The sequence below is a fragment of the Anomaloglossus baeobatrachus genome, chromosome 10 (assembly GCF_048569485.1).
Source record: "Anomaloglossus baeobatrachus isolate aAnoBae1 chromosome 10, aAnoBae1.hap1, whole genome shotgun sequence".
NCBI lineage: Eukaryota > Metazoa > Chordata > Amphibia > Anura > Aromobatidae > Anomaloglossus > Anomaloglossus baeobatrachus.
The window spans coordinates 209,524,899-209,542,808 of record NC_134362.1 but is presented as its reverse complement, the minus strand read 5'-3'; the positions used below and the strand labels follow the sequence as shown (position 1 = coordinate 209,542,808).

Genomic DNA, 17,910 nt, shown 5'->3' with positions numbered 1-17,910 from the left:
CCGAGTATCTGTGTCATTATCCTGTACCCCCAGTGTCAGTGTCATTATCCTGTACCCCCAGTGTCAGTGTCATTATCCTGTACCCCCAGTGTCATTATCCTGTACCCCCAGTTTCAGTGTCGTCATCCTGTATGCCCAGTGTCAGTGTCATTATCCTGTACCCCCAGTGTCAGTGTCATTATCCTGTACCCCCAGTGTCATTATCCTGTACCCCGAGTGTCAGTGTCATTATCCTGTACCCCCAGTGTCATTATCCTGTACCCCGAGTGTCAGTGTCATTATCCTGTACCCCTAGTGTCAGTGTCATTATCCTGTACCCCCAGTGTCAGTGTCATTATCCTGTACCCCCAGTGTCAGTATCCTGTACCCCGAGTGTCAGTGTCATTATCCTGTACCCCCAGTGTCAGTGTCATTATCCTGTACCCCCAGTGTCATTATCCTGTACCCCTAGTGTCAGTGTCATTATCCTGTACCCCCAGTGTCAGTGTCATTATCCTGTACCCCCAGTGTCATTATCCTGTACCCCTAGTGTCAGTGTCATTATCCTGTACCCCCAGTGTCAGTGTCATTATCCTGTACCCCGAGTGTCAGTGTCATTATCCTGTACCTCCAGTGTCATTATCCTGAACCCCCAGTGTCATTATCCTGTACACCCAGTGTCCGTGTCATTATCCTGTACCCCCAGTGTCAGTATCCTGTACCCCGAGTGTCAGTGTCATTATCCTGTACCCCCAGTGTCAGTGTCATTATCCTGTACCCCCAGTGTCATTATCCTGTACCCCTAGTGTCAGTGTCATTATCCTGTACCCCCAGTGTCAGTGTCATTATCCTGTACCTCCAGTGTCAGTATCCTGTACCCCGAGTGTCAGTGTCATTATCCTGTACCCCCAGTGTCAGTGTCATTATCCTGTACACCCAGTGTCGGCATCATTATCCTGTACCCCGAGTGTCAGTGTCATTATCCTGTTCCCCCAGTGTCATTATCCTGTACCCCCAGTGTCATTATCCTGTACCCCCAGTGTCAGTGTCGGCATCATTATCCTGCACCCCCAGTGTCAGCGTCATTATCCTGTACCCCAGTGTCATTATCCTGTACCCCAGTGTCAGTGTCCTGTACCCCCAGTGTCAGTGTCATTATTTTGTACCCCCAGTGTCATTATCCTGTACCCCAGTGTCATTATCCTGTACCCCCAGTGTCATTATCCTGTACCCCAGTGTCATTATCCTGTACCCCAGTGTCATTATCCTGTACCCCCAGTGTCATTATCCTGTACCCCCAGTGTCATTATCCTGTACACCCAGTGTCCGTGTCATTATCCTGCACCCCCAGTGTCGGCATCATTATCCTGTACCCCGAGTGTCAGTGTCATTATCCTGTTCCCCCAGTGTCATTATCCTGTACCCCCAGTGTCATTATCCTGTACCCCCAGTGTCAGTGTCGGCATCATTATCCTGCACCCCCAGTGTCAGCGTCATTATCCTGTACCCCAGTGTCATTATCCTGTACCCCAGTGTCCTGTACCCCCAGTGTCAGTGTCATTATTTTGTACCCCCAGTGTCATTATCCTGTACCCCAGTGTCAGTGTCCTGTACCCCCAGTGTCAGTGTCATTATCCTGTACCCCCAGTGTCAGTGTCATTATCCTGTACCCCGAGTGTCCGTGTCATTATCCTGTACCCCCAGTGTCATTATCCTGTACCCCGAGTGTCAGCATCACTGTCCCACTCACCAACTGCTTAATTGTTACCTGAATCCTGCACAGATCAGAGGAGCGGGGGGCTGCAGGGAATCTGAGGAGCGGGGGGCTGCAGGGATTCGGAGGAGCGGGGGGCTGCAGGGATTCAGAGGAGTGGGTGGCTGCAAGGAATCTGAGGAGCGGGGGGCTGCAGGGAATCTGAGGAGCGGGGGGCTGCAGGGAATCTGAGGAGCGGGGGTTGCAGGGATTCGGAGGAGCGGGGGGCTGCAGGGATTCGGAGGAGCGGGGGGCTGCAGGGATTCGGAGGAGCGGGGGGCTGCAGGGATTCGGAGGAGCGGGGGGCTGCAGGGATTCGGAGGAGCGGGGGGCTGCAGGGATTCGGAGGAGCGGGGGGCTGCAGGGATTCGGAGGAGCGGGGGGCTGCAGGGATTCGGAGGAGCGGGGGGCTGCAGGGATTCGGAGGAGCGGGGGGCTGCAGGGATTCGGAGGAGCGGGGGGCTGCAGGGATTCGGAGATTCGGAGGAGCGGGGGGCTGCAAGGAATCTGAGGAGCTGGGGGCTGCAGGGAACCTGAGGAGCTGGGGCTGCAAGGAATCTGAGGAGCGGGGGGCTGCAGGGAATCTGAGGAGCGGGGGGCTGCAGGGAATCTGAGGAGCGGGGGGCTGCAGGGAATCTGAGGAGCTGGGGGCTGCAGGGAATCTGAGAAGCTGGGGGCTGCAGGGATTCAGAGGAGCTGGGGGCTGCAGGGAATCTGAGGAGCGGGGGGCTGCAGGGAATCTGAGGAGCTGGGGGCTGCAGGGAATCTGAGAAGCTGGGGGCTGCAGGGATTCAGAGGAGCGGGGGGCTGCAGGGAATCTGAGGAGCTGGGGGCTGCAGGGATTCAGAGGAGCGGGGGGGCTGCAGGGATTCAGAGGAGTGGGGTGCTGCAGGGATTCAGAGGAGCGGGGGGCTGCAGGGAATCTGAGGAGCGGGGGGCTGCAGGGAATCTGAGGAGCGGGGGGCTGCAGGGAATCTGAGGAGCTGGGGGCTGCAGGGAATCGGGGAGTAACAGGGGGCTGCAGGGAATCGGGGAGTAACGGGGGGCTGCAGGGAATCGGGGAGTAACGGGGGGCTGCAGGGAATCGGGGAGTAACAGGGGGCTGCAGGGATTTGGGGAGTAACAGGGGGCTGCAGAGGAGCTGGGGGCTGCAGGGAATCTGAGGAGCGGGGGGCTGCAGGGAATCTGAGGAGCTGGGGGCTGCAGAGGAGCAGGGGTCTGCGATTTGTGTTGCCCCTTTCAGCAGATCAGACCTCACATTAATATGTCTATGCCTCCTGATGGAGCAGTTACATCTATGCAGTCGCCGACCATAATAATACGACCAGTGGTGGATGAGGAGTCATTGATTATCTGGTGACAATGGCGCCTGCCGGGGGCGAGGAATCAGCAGTGATCAAGAGCAGGAAATCTGAGCAAAAAGCCAAGTAGAGATGTCTGACTGCCGGGTCACAGCGTCTCCACCCCTGCAGGACGTGTGCGGTGTCCCGGATACATGGAGGGCCTTGTGAGGTGTTCCTGGTATAAAGAGGGTCTTGTGGGGTGTTCCCGGTATACGGAGGGTCTTGTGGGGTGTTCCCGGTATACGGAGGGTCTTGTGAGGTGTTCCCGGTATAAAGAGGGTCTTGTGGGGTGTTCCCGGTATACAGAGGGCCTTGTGGGTGTTCCTGGTATAAAGAGGGTCTTGTGGGGTGTTCCCGGTATATGGAGGGTCTTGTGGGGTGTTCCCGGTATAAGGAGGGTCTTGTGGGGTGTTCCCGGTATACGGAGGGTCTTGTGGGGTGTTCCCAGTATACGGAGGGCCTTGTGGGTGTTCCTGGTATAAAGAGGGTCTTGTGGGGTGTTCCCTGTATACGGAGGGTCTTGTGGGGGATTCACCATATATACGGAAGGTCTTGTGGGGTGTTCCCTGTATATAGAGAGTCTTGTGGGGAGTTCCCGGTATACGGGTGGGGTGTTCCCGGTATACGGAGGGGCTTGTGGGGTGTTCCCTGTATACGGAGGGTCTTGTGGTGTGTTCCCGGTATACAGAGGGTCTTTTGGGGTGTTCACGGTATATGCAGAGTTTTCTGGGGTGTTACCGGTGCGTTCCCTTTATCTTCCCCCCTCTGGTGTGTTCCCTTCATATTCCTCCCTTTTTGCGGAGTGTCATCTGCAGGGATATCACGCAGCGGATACGTCGGAGGGCAGCAGATACGGGCGTGCCAGCGGTTCTTGGCCTGTAGTATACGCTGTGGGGGAGCGGCAGATCCAGGCGTGCCAGCGGTTCTTGGCGTGTGTGTAGTACACGCTGTGGGGGAGCGGCAGATCCAGGCGTGCCAGCAGTTCTTGGCGTGTGTGTAGTATACGCTGTGGGGGAGCGGCAGATCCAGGCGTGCCAGCGGTTCTTGGCGTGTGTGTAGTACACGCTGTGGGGGAGCGGCAGATCCAGGCGTGCCAGCGGTTCTTGGCGTGTGTGTAGTATACGCTGTGGGGGAGCGGCAGATCCAGGCGTGCCAGCAGTTCTTGGCGTGTGTGGTATACGCTGTGGTGGGAGCGGCAGATCCGGGCGTGCCAGCAGTTCTTGGCCTGTAGTATACGCGGTGGGGGAGTGGCAGATACGGGCGTGCCAGCGGTTCTTGACATGTGTAGTATACGCGGTGGGGGAACGGCAGATCCGGGCGTGTCAGCAGTTCTTGGCGTGTGTGGTATACGCTGTGGGGGGAGCGGCAGATACGGGCGTGTCAGCAGTTCTTGGCCTGTAGTATACGCTGTGGGTGAGGGGCAGATCCGGGCGTGCCGGCGGTTCTTGGCGTGTGTGTAGTATACGCTGTGGGGGAGTGGCAGATACGGGCGTGCCAGCGGTTCTTGGCCTGTGGTATACGCGGTGGGGGAGGGGCAGATACGGGCATGCCAGCGGTTCTTGGCCTGTAGTATACGCTGTGGGGGAGGGGCAGATCCGGGCGTGCCAGCGGTTCTTGGCCTGTGGTATACGCGGTGGTGGAGCAGCAGATCCAGGCGTGCCAGCGGTTCTTGGCCTGTGGTATACGCGGTGGTGGAGCAGCAGATCCGGGCGTGCCAGCGGTTCTTGGCCTGTGGTATACGCGGTGGTGGAGCAGCAGATCCGGGCGTGCCAGCGGCTCTTGGCCTGTAGTATATGCTGTGGGGGAGGGGCAGATCCGGGCGTGCCAGCGGTTCTTGGCTGTAGTATATGCTGTGGGGGAGTGGCAGATCCGGGCGTGCCAGCGGTTCTTGGCCTGTAGTATACGCTGTGGGGGAGCGGCAGATACGGGCGTGCCAGCGGTTCTTGGCCTGTGGTATACGCGGTGGGGGAGGGGCAGATACGGGCGTGCCAGCGGTTCTTGGCGTGTGTGGTATACGGTGTGGGGGAGCGGTTCTTGGCCTGTAGTATATGCTGTGGGGGAGGGGCAGATCCGGGCGTGCCAGCGGTTCTTGGCGTGTGTGTAGTATACGGTGTGGGGGAGGGGCAGATCCAGGCGTGCCAGCAGTTCTTGGCGTGTGTGTAGTATACGCTGTGGGGGAGGGGCAGATCCGGGCGTGCCAGCGGTTCTTGGCTGTAGTATAGTCTGTGGGGGAGGGGCAGATCCGGGCGTGCCAGCGGTTCTTGGCCTGTGGTATATGCTGTGGGGGAGGGGCAGATCCGGGCGTGCCAGCGGTTCTTGGCCTGTGGTATATGCTGTGGGGGAGGGGCAGATACGGGCGTGCCAGCGGTTCTTGGCCTGTGGTATACGCGGTGGGGGAGGGGCAGATACGGGCGTGCCAGCGGTTCTTGGCCTGTAGTATACGCTGTGGGGGAGGGGCAGATCCGGGCGTGCCAGCGGTTCCTGGCCTGTAGTATATGCTGTGGGGGAGGGGCAGATACGGGCGTGCCGGCGGTTCTTGGCTGTAGTATATGCTGTGGGGGAGTGGCAGATACGGGCGTGCCAGCGGTTCTTGGCTGTAGTATACGCTGTGGGGGAGCGGCAGATACGGGCGTGCCAGCGGTTCTTGGCCTGTGGTATACGCGGTGGGGGAGGGGCAGATACGGGCGTGCCAGCGGTTCTTGGCGTGTGTGGTATACGGTGTGGGGGAGCGGTTTTTGGCCTGTAGTATATGCTGTGGGGGAGGGGCAGATCCGGGCGTGCCAGCGGTTCTTGGCGTGTGTGTAGTATACGCTGTGGCGGAGGGGCAGATCCGGGCGTGCCGGCGGTTCTTGGCGTGTGTGTAGTATACGCTGTGGGGGAGGGGCAGATCCGGGCGTGCCAGCAGTTCTTGGCCTGTAGTATAGTCTGTGGGGGAGGGGCAGATCCGGGCGTGCCAGCAGTTCTTGGCCTGTGGTATATGCTGTGGGGGAGGGGCAGATACGGGCGTGCCAGCGGTTCTTGGCCTGTGGTATACGCGGTGGGGGAGGGGCAGATCCGGGCGTGCCAGCGGTTCCTGGCCTATAGTATATGCTGTGGGGGAGGGGCAGATCCGGGCGTGCCGGCGGTTCTTGGCTGTAGTATACGCTGTGGGGGAGGGGCAGATCCGGGCGTGCCAGCGGTTCTTGGCTGTAGTATACGCTGTGGGGGAGGGGCAGATCCGGGCGTGCCGGCGGTTCTTGGCTGTAGTATATGCTGTGGGGGAGGGGCAGATCCGGGCGTGCCGGCGGTTCTTGGCTGTAGTATATGCTGTGGGGGAGGGGCAGATCCGGGCGTGTCGGCGGTTCTTGGCTGTAGTATACGCTGTGGGGGAGGGGCAGATATGGGCGTGCCAGCGGTTCTTGGCGTGTGTAGTATACGCGGTGGGGGAGGGGCAGATCCGGGCGTGCCAGCGGTTCTTGGCTGTAGTATACGCTGTGGGGGAGGGGCAGATCCGGGCGTGCCAGCGGTTCTTGGCTGTAGTATACGCTGTGGGAGAGGGGCAGATCCGGGCGTGCCGGCGGTTCTTGGCTGTAGTATACGCTGTGGGGGAGGGGCAGATCCGGGCGTGCCGGCGGTTCTTGGCTGTAGTATACGCTGTGGGAGAGGGGCAGATCCGGGCGTGCCGGCGGTTCTTGGCTGTAGTATACGCTGTGGGGGAGGGGCAGATCCGGGCGTGCCGGCGGTTCTTGGCTGTAGTATATGCTGTGGGGGAGGGGCAGATCCGGGCGTGCCGGCGGTTCTTGGCTGTAGTATACGCTGTGGGGGAGGGGCAGATCCGGGCGTCTCGGCGGTTCTTGGCTGTAGTATATGCTGTGGGGGAGGGGCAGATCCGGGCGTGCCGGCGGTTCTTGGCTGTAGTATATGTTGTGGGGGAGGGGCAGATCCGGGCGTGCCGGCGGTTCTTGGCTGTAGTATACGCTGTGGGGGAGGGGCAGATCCGGGCGTGCCGGCGGTTCTTGGCTGTAGTATATGCTGTGGGGGAGGGGCAGATCCGGGCGTGCCGGCGGTTCTTGGCTGTAGTATACGCTGTGGGGGAGGGGCAGATCCGGGCGTCTCGGCGGTTCTTGGCTGTAGTATATGCTGTGGGGGAGGGGCAGATCCGGGCGTGCCGGCGGTTCTTGGCTGTAGTATATGCTGTGGGAGAGGGGCAGATCCGGGCGTGCCGGCGGTTCTTGGCTGTAGTATACGCTGTGGGAGAGGGGCAGATCCGGGCGTGCCAGCGGTTCTTGGCTGTAGTATACGCTGTGGGGGAGGGGCAGATACGGGCGTGCCGGCGGTTCTTGGCTGTAGTATATGCTGTGGGGGAGGGGCAGATCCGGGCGTGCCGGCGGTTCTTGGCTGTAGTATACGCTGTGGGAGAGGGGCAGATCCGGGCGTGCCGGCGGTTCTTGGCTGTAGTATACGCTGTGGGAGAGGGGCAGATCCGGGCGTGCCAGCGGTTCTTGGCTGTAGTATACGCTGTGGGGGAGGGGCAGATACGGGCGTGCCGGCGGTTCTTGGCTGTAGTATACGCTGTGGGGGAGGGGCAGATACGGGCGTGCCGGCGGTTCTTGGCTGTAGTATAGGCTGTGGGGGAGGGGCAGATCCGGGCGTGCCGGCGGTTCTTGGCTGTAGTATACGCTGTGGGGGAGGGGCAGATCCGGGCGTGCCGGCGGTTCTTGGCTGTAGTATATGCTGTGGGGGAGGGGCAGATACGGGCGTGCCAGCGGTTCTTGGCTGTAGTATACGCTGTGGGGGAGGGGCAGATCCGGGCGTGCCGGCGGTTCTTTGCTGTAGTATACGCTGTGGGGGAGGGGCAGATACGGGCGTGCCAGCGGTTCTTGGCTGTAGTATACGCTGTGGGGGAGGGGCAGATCCGGGCGTGCCAGCGGTTCTTGGCTGTAGTATACGCTGTGGGGGAGGGGCAGATCCGGGCGTGCCGGCAGTTCTTTGCTGTAGTATACGCTGTGGGGGAGGGGCAGATACGGGCGTGCCGGCGGTTCTTGGCTGTAGTATACGCTGTGGGGGAGGGGCAGATCCGGGCGTGCCGGCGGTTCTTGGCTGTAGTATACGCTGTGGGGGAGGGGCAGATCCGGGCGTGCCGGCGGTTCTTGGCTGTAGTATATGCTGTGGGGGAGGGGCAGATCCGGGCGTGCCAGCGGTTCTTGGCTGTAGTATATGCTGTGGGGGAGGGGCAGATCCGGGCGTGCCAGCGGTTCTTGGCTGTAGTATACGCTGTGGGGGAGGGGCAGATACGGGCGTGCCAGCGGTTCTTGGCTGTAGTATACGCTGTGGGGGAGGGGCAGATCCGGGCGTGCCGGCGGTTCTTGGCTGTAGTATATGCTGTGGGGGAGGGGCAGATACGGGCGTGCCGGCGGTTCTTGGCTGTAGTATACGCTGTGGGGGAGGGGCAGATCCGGGCGTGCCGGCGGTTCTTGGCTGTAGTATACGCTGTGGGGGAGGGGCAGATCCGGGCGTGCCGGCGGTTCTTTGCTGTAGTATACGCTGTGGGGGAGGGGCAGATACGGGCGTGCCAGCGGTTCTTGGCTGTAGTATACGCTGTGGGGGAGGGGCAGATCCGGGCGTGCCGGCGGTTCTTTGCTGTAGTATACGCTGTGGGGGAGGGGCAGATACGGGCGTGCCAGCGGTTCTTGGTTGTAGTATACGCTGTGGGGGAGGGGCAGATCCGGGCGTGCCGGCAGTTCTTTGCTGTAGTATACGCTGTGGGGGAGGGGCAGATACGGGCGTGCCGGCGGTTCTTGGCTGTAGTATATGCTGTGGGGGAGGGGCAGATACGGGCGTGCCGGCGGTTCTTGGCTGTAGTATACGCTGTGGGGGAGGGGCAGATCCGGGCGTCTCGGCGGTTCTTGGCTGTAGTATATGCTGTGGGGGAGGGGCAGATACGGGCGTGCCAGCGGTTCTTGGCTGTAGTATACGCTGTGGGGGAGGGGCAGATCCGGGCGTGCCGGCGGTTCTTTGCTGTAGTATACGCTGTGGGGGAGGGGCAGATACGGGCGTGCCAGCGGTTCTTGGCTGTAGTATACGCTGTGGGGGAGGGGCAGATCCGGGCGTGCCGGCAGTTCTTTGCTGTAGTATACGCTGTGGGGGAGGGGCAGATACGGGCATGCCGGCGGTTCTTGGCTGTAGTATATGCTGTGGGGGAGGGGCAGATCCGGGCGTGCCGGCGGTTCTTGGCTGTAGTATACGCTGTGGGGGAGGGGCAGATCCCGGCGTGCCAGCGGTTCTTGGCTGTAGTATACGCTGTGGGGGAGGGGCAGATCCGGGCGTGCCAGCGGTTCTTGGCTGTAGTATACGCTGTGGGGGAGGGGCAGATCCGGGCGTGCCAGCGGTTCTTGGCTGTAGTATACGCTGTGGGGGAGGGGCAGATACGGGCGTGCCAGCGGTTCTTGGCTGTAGTATACGCTGTGGGGGAGGGGCAGATCCGGGCGTGCCAGCGGTTCTTGGCTGTAGTATACGCTGTGGGGGAGGGGCAGATCCGGGCGTGCCGGCGGTTCTTTGCTGTAGTATACGCTGTGGGGGAGGGGCAGATACGGGCGTGCCGGCGGTTCTTGGCTGTAGTATACGCTGTGGGGGAGGGGCAGATCCGGGCGTGCCAGCGGTTCTTGGCTGTAGTATACGCTGTGGGGGAGGGGCAGATACGGGCGTGCCGGCGGTTCTTGGCTGTAGTATATGCTGTGGGGGAGGGGCAGATCCGGGCGTCTCGGCGGTTCTTGGCTGTAGTATATGCTGTGGGGGAGGGGCAGATCCGGGCGTGCCTGCGGTTCTTGGCTGTAGTATATGCTGTGGGGGAGGGGCAGATCCGGGCGTGCCAGCGGTTCTTGGCGTGTGTAGTATACGCGGTGGGGGAGGGGCAGGGATACAGCAGACGACTCTTCGGGCGCTCGTTATGTCAGGTGCTCATTAATTATGCAGATCTCCCCCGGTGGCTGCGGTTGATTATGGCCGGCAGCAGCTGCGGAGCCGGGGTCGTCTGCGTCGCGTCCATCCTTGCAGCATCGTCATTAATCGCCATCTCGTCCACGGGAATGGGGAGGCAGGTGGCCGCTGTGGGCGGGAGCCGCGTGTGAAATGATGGGTTGCAGTGGTATGAGGCGTGTGATTTCGGGAGCGTGCGTAGGCTGCTTCTCTCCCAGCGATGCCAGATTCCTCAGTCTGCAGGAGAAGGCCGGCTGTCTGCAGCGGACATTAATAATTCAAGCACAATTTGCACTCTGGTGGAAGCGCACTCCGGCTAATACACTCCACCGCGGCCCCCAGAGACCCCCGTACAGGAAGCCAGGGCACACTGCAGCAGGAGCCGGGGGACTACAAGTCCCAGCATGCCTCTGCCAGGACTTATGGCTGCACCCCTGCAATTATAGCAGCCGTGCAATTTACATAGGACAGCATCACATGGAGGAATGGCGGCTCCAGCATTCATATTGGGAGGGGTTCTTTACAGTAAGAGCAGTCAAAGTATGGAAAATCTGCGAGAGGCAGAAACAAGGATGGAATTCCTGCGGGGTCCAGGGAATTGATATGGGGGTAAACTTAGCTCCCGTCATCTCCGGAGGGAGAGGTTTTCCTCCAAGTGATGGCTGAGCTCGATGGACGTAACGTGACGTTATTATTATATGATCATGGAGGGGGCTGTACTGGAAGCGGCTGTACTGGAGGCCGCAGCACTGGGGGCTGCTGTACTGGAGGCTGCAGCACTGGAAGCGGCTGTACTGGAGGCCGCAGCACTGGGGGCGGCTGTACTGGAGGCTGCAGCACTGGGGGCGGCTGTACTGGAGGCTGCGGCACTGAGGGCGGCTGTGCTGGAGGCCGCGGCACTGGGGGCGGCTGTGCTGGAGGCCGCGGCACTGGGGGCGGCTGTGCTGGAGGCCGCGGCACTGGGGGCGGCTGTACTGGAGGCTGCAGCACTGGAAGCGGCTGTACTGGAGGCCGCAGCACTGGGGGCGGCTGTACTGGAGGCTGCAGCACTGGGGGCGGCTGTACTGGAGGCTGCGGCATTGAGGGCGGCTGTGCTGGAGGCCGCGGCACTGGGGGCGGCTGTGCTGGAGGCCGCGGCACTGGGGGCGGCTGTGCTGGAGGCCGCGGCACTGGGGGCGGCTGTGCTGGAGGCCGAGGCACTGGGGGTGGCTGTGCTGGAGGCCGCGGCACTGGGGGCGGCTGTACTGGAGGCCGCAGCACTGGGGGTCGGTATAGGTAGCAGAAAATAGTGGTTTGTGGAAGGACAAGTCTCAGCATGTCAATGATGGATGCCAGGCCATGCTTGTTCTTGTAGTGCCTCTTCCAGGATTCCTGTGTGCGCTCTCGGACGGCTGAGACTCTGTTTTTATTACCTGTTCTTTTCTGTCTTTTTCTGCTCAGGACGTCACATTCCAGGGCGAAGGCTGACGCAGCTGCTGCAGCGGCTCTCAAGGCGCAGGAGGAAGCTCAGATCGCCAGGATTGCTGCCAAAGAGTTCTCTCCATCCTTCCAGCACCGGGAAAACGGTGAGTGCCAGGGCGCATCGGGTAAAGGGCAAATGCCAGAGTGCATTGGGTAAAGGGGCGAGTGCCAGAGCGTATCGGGTAAAGGGGCGAGTGCCAGAGCGCATCGGGTAAAGAGCCAGTGCCAGGGCGCATCGGATAAAGGGCGAGTGCCAGGGCGCATCGGATAAAGGGCGAGTGCCAGGGCGCATCGGATAAAGGGCGAGTGCCAGGGCGCATCGGGTAAAGAGCGAGTGCCAGGGCGCATCGGGTAAAGAGCGAGTGCCAGGGCGCATCGGGTAAAGAGCGAGTGCCAGGGCGCATCGGGTAAAGAGCGAGTGCCAGGGCGCATCGGGTAAAGAGCGAGTGCCAGGGCGCATCGGGTAAAGAGCGAGTGCCAGGGCGCATCGGGTAAAGAGCGAGTGCCAGGGCGCATCGGGTAAAGAGCGAGTGCCAGGGCGCATCGGGTAAAGAGCGAGTGCCAGGGCGCATCGGGTAAAGAGCGAGTGCCAGGGCGCATCGGGTAAAGAGCGAGTGCCAGGGCGCATCGGGTAAAGAGCGAGTGCCAGGGCGCATCGGGTAAAGAGCGAGTGCCAGGGCGCATCGGGTAAAGAGCGAGTGCCAGGGCGCATCGGATAAAGGGGTGAGTGCCAGAGCGCATTAGGTAAAGGGCGAGTGCCAGGGCGCATCGGGTAAAGAGCGAGTGCCAGGGCGCATCGGGTAAAGGGGCGAGTGCCAGAGCGCATCGGGTAAAAGGGCGAGTGCCAGAGCGCATCGGGTAAAGGGCGAGTGCCAGAGCGCATCGGGTAAAGGGCGAGTGCCAGAGCGCATCGGGTAAAGGGCGAGTGCCAGAGCGCATTGGGTAAAGGGCGAGTGCCAGAGCGCATTGGGTAAAGGGCGAGTGCCAGAGCGCATTGGGTAAAGGGCGAGTGCCAGAGCGCATTGGGTAAAGGGCGAGTGCCAGAGCGCATTGGGTAAAGGGCGAGTGCCAGAGCGCATTGGGTAAAGGGTGAGTGCCAGAGCGCAGCGGGAACTCTGAGTGCTGGAGTGCGCCAGAGAAGAGTGAGTGACAGAGCGCGCCCGAGGCCCTCGCTGCCCAGACACTACACGGCCTGACTATTAGATACACAGCTCGGCAAACGGTATCACACAGGAGAGGATTAGATACACGGCTCAGCAGACAGTATCACACAGGAGAGGATTAGATACACGGCTCAGCAGACAGTATCACACAGGAGAGAATTATATACACAGCTCAGCAGACAGTATCACACAGGATAGGATTAGATACAGTAGCTCAGCAGACAGTATCACACAGGAGAGGATTAGATACACGGCTCAGCAGACAGCATCACACAGGAGAGGATGAGATACACAGCTCAGCAGACAGTATCACACAGGATAGGATTAGATACAGTAGCTCAGCAGACAGCATCACACAGGAGAGGATGAGATACACAGCTCAGCAGACAGTATCACACAGGAGAGGATTAGATACACAGATAAGCAGACAGTATCACACAGGAGAGGATTAGATACACGGCTCAGCAGACAGTATCACACAGGAGAGGATTAGATACACAGATCAGCAGACAGTATCACACAGGGGAGGATTAGATACACAGATCAGCAGACAGTATCACACAGGAGAGGATTAGATACACGGCTCAGCAGACAGTATCACACAGGACAGGATTAGATACATGGCTCAGCAGACTGTATCACACAGGATAGGATTAGATACAGTAGCTCAGCAGACAGTATCACACAGGAGAGGATTAGATACACGGCTCAGCAGACAGTATCACACAGGAGAGAATGAGATGCTCAGCAGACAGTATCACACAGGATAGGATTAGATACACGGTTCAGCAGACAGTATCACACACGAGAGGATTAGATACACAGCTCAGCAGACAGTATCACACAGGATTAGATACACAGCTCAGCACACAGTATAACACAGGAGAGGGTTAGATACAGTAGCTCAGCAGACAGTATCACACAGAATAGGATTAGATACAGTAGCTCAGCAGACTGTATCACATATGAGGAGCTCAGATACATGTCTGTGGATCGCAGTAGATATTAGTAGATCCTTTGTGGGATCTGTATGGTGACAGTTATAGGACCCGCTGTGTGGTGTGACTCCTGCGGCGCTCCTTTTTGCCGGCGGTGCAGCCGCTGCTGTCGGGGATTCTACTGACCCGCCGCCCCCCGTGCGCTGGCAGCTCAATGTCTGCGAGAAGCCGCTGCGTAAGGCTGAGGTAATCCTGATCCTGAAACCGGCGGGGGAAGGGCGGCTGGCGAGCAATTAGCCGGGCGTCCCTAGAGCCAGGTGCTTACCACAAGAGCAGCATCCTGCCGCGGCTGCCAGTCACATGACCCGCGCTGCCCACCTTCAGCAGCCGCCGCACGCCCGCTATCACATACAGTGACCCTCCCACCGCCCCTCCAGTGGGCTCTGCTACATGATGGACGCCACTCCCCACCCCCCACATATATATAGTCCTATAGAGTCTGGAGTCAGCCGTATCCCGAATGCTCAGACGCGCTATATTCCTCATAACATCAGGGTCCTGGAGCAATGCCCTCTGCCGTTCCTCCATTACTCCTACTGGAAAAAATATTAAACTATAGGGTCAGGTGGGGGTTGCCATTTCCGCTGTCCAGGAGGCGGGTACAGAATGGGCCAGACTGATTGGTTAAGGTCAGGGTGGGCAGGGACAGACCCCCAACTGGCAACATGAGCTATTTGTAAATTTTCAGGAGGAATAACAAAGGAACCGCACAATGCAGAGAAAAGATGCTGCACAACGATTTCTTTATTCTTGGGGAGTGTTTGCTGAATAGAGGGGGCGACAATTTGTGCACTGGCTTGTGATAAACAGCCCACTATGGAAGATCGTCCCATGTAATAGGCAGGAGCGTCCCTCTGCTGCTCCTCCGAACAATTGTAGATGGGTTTATTATATGGTTTCCATTTATTGTAAAATGTTTCAAAATGTAACAAGTGCATTTAAAGGGGAAATCACCAAATTCCATCATTTATGGATTACTTCTGCATCCGCCTCCTTGTATAATCCACAGCAGCCCCTATATGAGGGGTCACTGGAGGTTACAGGCAGCTGTTATGAGGGGTCACTGGAGGTTACAGGTGGCTGTTATGAGGGGTCACTGGAGATTACAGGCGGCTATAGTATGAGGGGTCACTGGAGGTTACAGGCGGCTGTAGTATGAGGGGTCGCTGGAGGTTACAGGCGGCTGTTATGAGGGGTCACTGGAGGTTACAGGCGGCTGTAATATGAGGGGTCGCTGTAGGTTACATGCGGCTGTTATATGAGGGTCGCTGTAGGTTACAGGCGGCTGTTATATGAGGGGTCGCTGTAGGTTACAGGCGGCTGTTATAGGAGGGGTCACTGGAGGTTACAGGCGGCTGTTATATGAGGGGTCGCTGTAGGTTACAGGCGGCTGTTATATGAGGGTCGCTGTAGGTTACAGGCGGCTGTTATAGGAGGGGTCACTGGAGGTTACAGGCGGCTGTTATATGAGGGGTCGCTGTAGGTTACAGGCGGCTGTTATATGAGGGGTCGCTGTAGGTTACAGGCGGCTGTTATAGGAGGGGTCACTCGAGATTACAGGCGGCTTTTATATGAGGGGCTGCTGGAGGATACAGGCGGCTGTTATGAGGGGTCGCTGGAGGTTACAAGCGGCTGTAATATGAGGGGTCGCTAGAGGTTACAGGCGGCTGTTATATAAGAAGTCATTGGAGGTTACAGGCGGCTGTTATATGAGGGGTCACTAGAGATTACAGGCGGCTGTTATATGTGGGGTTGCTGGAGGTTACAGGCGGCTGTTATATGAGGGGTCACTGAAAGTTACAGGCGGCTGTAATATGAGGGGTCACTAGAGGTTACAGGTGGCTGTTATATGAGGGGTCACTGAAAGTTACAGGCGGCTTTTATATGAGGGGTCACTGGAATTTACAGGCAGCTGTTGTATGAGGGGCCGCTGGAGGTTACAGGCGGCTGTTATATGAGGCGCCGATGGAGGTTACAGGCGGCTGTTATATGAGGGGTCGCTGGAGATTACAGGCGGCTGTTATATGAGGGGGTCACTGGAGATTACAGGCGGCTGTTGTATGAGGGGTCACTGGAGGTTACAGGCGGCTGTTATATGAGGGGGTCACTGGAGGTTATAGGCGGCTGTTATATGAGGGGTCACTGGAGGTTACAGGTGGCTGCTATACGAGGGGTCACTGGAGGTTACAGGTGGCCGTTATATGAGGGGTCACTGGAGATTACAGGCGGCTGCTGTACGAGGGGTCACTGGAGATTACAGGCGGCTTTTATATGAGGGGTCACTGGAAGTTACAGGCGGCTGTAATATGAGGGGTCACTGGAGATTACAGGCGGCTGTTATATGAGGGGTCACTGGAGGTTACAGGTGGCTCTTATATGAGGGGTCACTGGAAGTTACAGGTGGCCGTTATATGAGGGGTCGCTGGAGATTACAGGCGGCTGCTATACGAGGGGTCACTGGAGATTACAGGCGGCTTTTATATGAGGGGCTGCTGGAGGTTACAGGCGGCTGTTATATGAGGGGTCGCTGGAGGTTACAGGCGGCTGTAATATGAGGGGTCACTAGAGGTTACGGGTGGCTGTTATATGAGGGGTCACTGAAAGTTACAGGCGGCTTTTATATGAGGGGTCACTGAAAGTTACAGGCGGCTGTTGTATGAGGGGTCCCTGGAGGTTACAGGCGGCTGTTATAGGAGGGGTCACTGGAGGTTACAGGCGGCTGTTATATGAGGGGTCACTGGAGGTTACAGGTGGCTGCTATACGAGGGGTCACTGGAGGTTACAGGTGGCCGTTATATGAGGGGTCACTGGAGGTTACAGGCGGCTGCTGTACGAGGGGTCACTGGAGTTTACAGGCGGCTGTAATATGAGGGGTCACTGGAGGTTACAGGCGGCTGTTATGAGGGGTCGCTGGAGATTACAGACGGCTGTTGTATGAGGGGTCACTGGAGGTTACAGGCGGCTGTAATATGAAGGGTCACTGGAGGTTACAGGCGGCTGTTATATGAGGAGTCACTGGAGGTTACAGGCGGCTGTTATATGAGGGGTCACTGGAGATTACAGGCGGCTGTTATATCTGGGGTTTGCTGGAGGTTACAGGCGGCTGTTATATGAGGGGTCACTGAAAGTTACAGGCGGCTGTAATATGAGGGGTCACTGGAGATTACAGGTGGCTGTTATATGAGGGGTCACTGGAGGTTACAGGTGGCTCTTATATGAGGGGTCACTGGGGGTTACAGGTGGCTTGTTATATGAGGGGTCGCTTTAGATTACAGGCGGCTGTTGTATGAGGGGTCACTGAAGATTACAGGCGGCTTTTATATGAGGGGCTGCTGGAGGTTACAGGCGGCTGTTATATGAGGGGTCGCTGGAGGTTACAGGCGGCTGTTATGAGGGGCCGCTGGAGGTTACAGGCGGCTGTTATATGAGGCGCCGCTGGAGGTTACAGGCGGCTGTTATATGAGGGGTCGCTGGAGATTACAGGCGGCTGTTATATGAGGGGGTCACTGGAGATTACAGGCGGCTGTTGTATGAGGGGTCACTGGAGGTTACAGGCGGCTGTTATATGAGGGGGTCACTGGAGGTTACAGGCGGCTGTTATATGAGGGGTCACTGGAGGTTACAGGTGGCTGCTATACGAGGGGTCACTGGAGATTACAGGCGGCTTTTATATGAGGGGTCACTGGAAGTTACAGGCGGCTGTAATATGAGGGGTCACTGGAGGTTACAGGCGGCTGTTATATGAGGGGTCACTGGAGATTACAGGTGGCTGTTATATGAGGGGTCACTGGAGGTTACAGGTGGCTCTTATATCAGGGGTCACTGGGGGTTACAGGTGGCTGTTATATGAGGGGTCGCTTTAGATTACAGGCGGCTGTTGTATGAGGGGTCACTGGAGGTTACAGGCGGCTGTAATATGAAGGGTCACTGGAGGTTACAGGCGGCTGTTATATGAGGGGTCACTGGAGGTTACAGGCGGCTGTTATATGAGGCGTCACTGGAGATTACAGGCGGCTTTTGTATGAGGGGTCACTGGAGGTTACAGGCGGCTGCTATACGAGGGGTCACTGGAGGTTACAGGTGGTCGTTATATGAGGGGTCGCTTTAGATTACAGGCGGCTGTTGTATGAGGGGTCACTGGAGATTACAGGCGGCTTTTATATGAGGGGCTGCTGGAGGTTACAGGCGGCTGTTATATGAGGGGTCGCTGGAGGTTACAGGCGGCTGTTATGAGGGGCCGCTGGAGGTTACAGGCGGCT

At 58.6% G+C, this 17,910-nt stretch overlaps 1 protein-coding gene across 1 annotated transcript in view; it reads left to right on the top strand.

The window, feature by feature from the left end:
- JPH3 (junctophilin 3) overlaps positions 1-17,910 on the top strand; it is a 154,600-nt gene that overhangs the window by 101,159 nt on the left and 35,531 nt on the right. Inside the window, exon 3 of the mRNA XM_075326227.1 lies at positions 11,470-11,594. Within this exon, the coding sequence (XP_075182342.1) occupies positions 11,470-11,594 (125 nt within the window). The remainder of the gene's footprint in view (positions 1-11,469; positions 11,595-17,910) is intronic.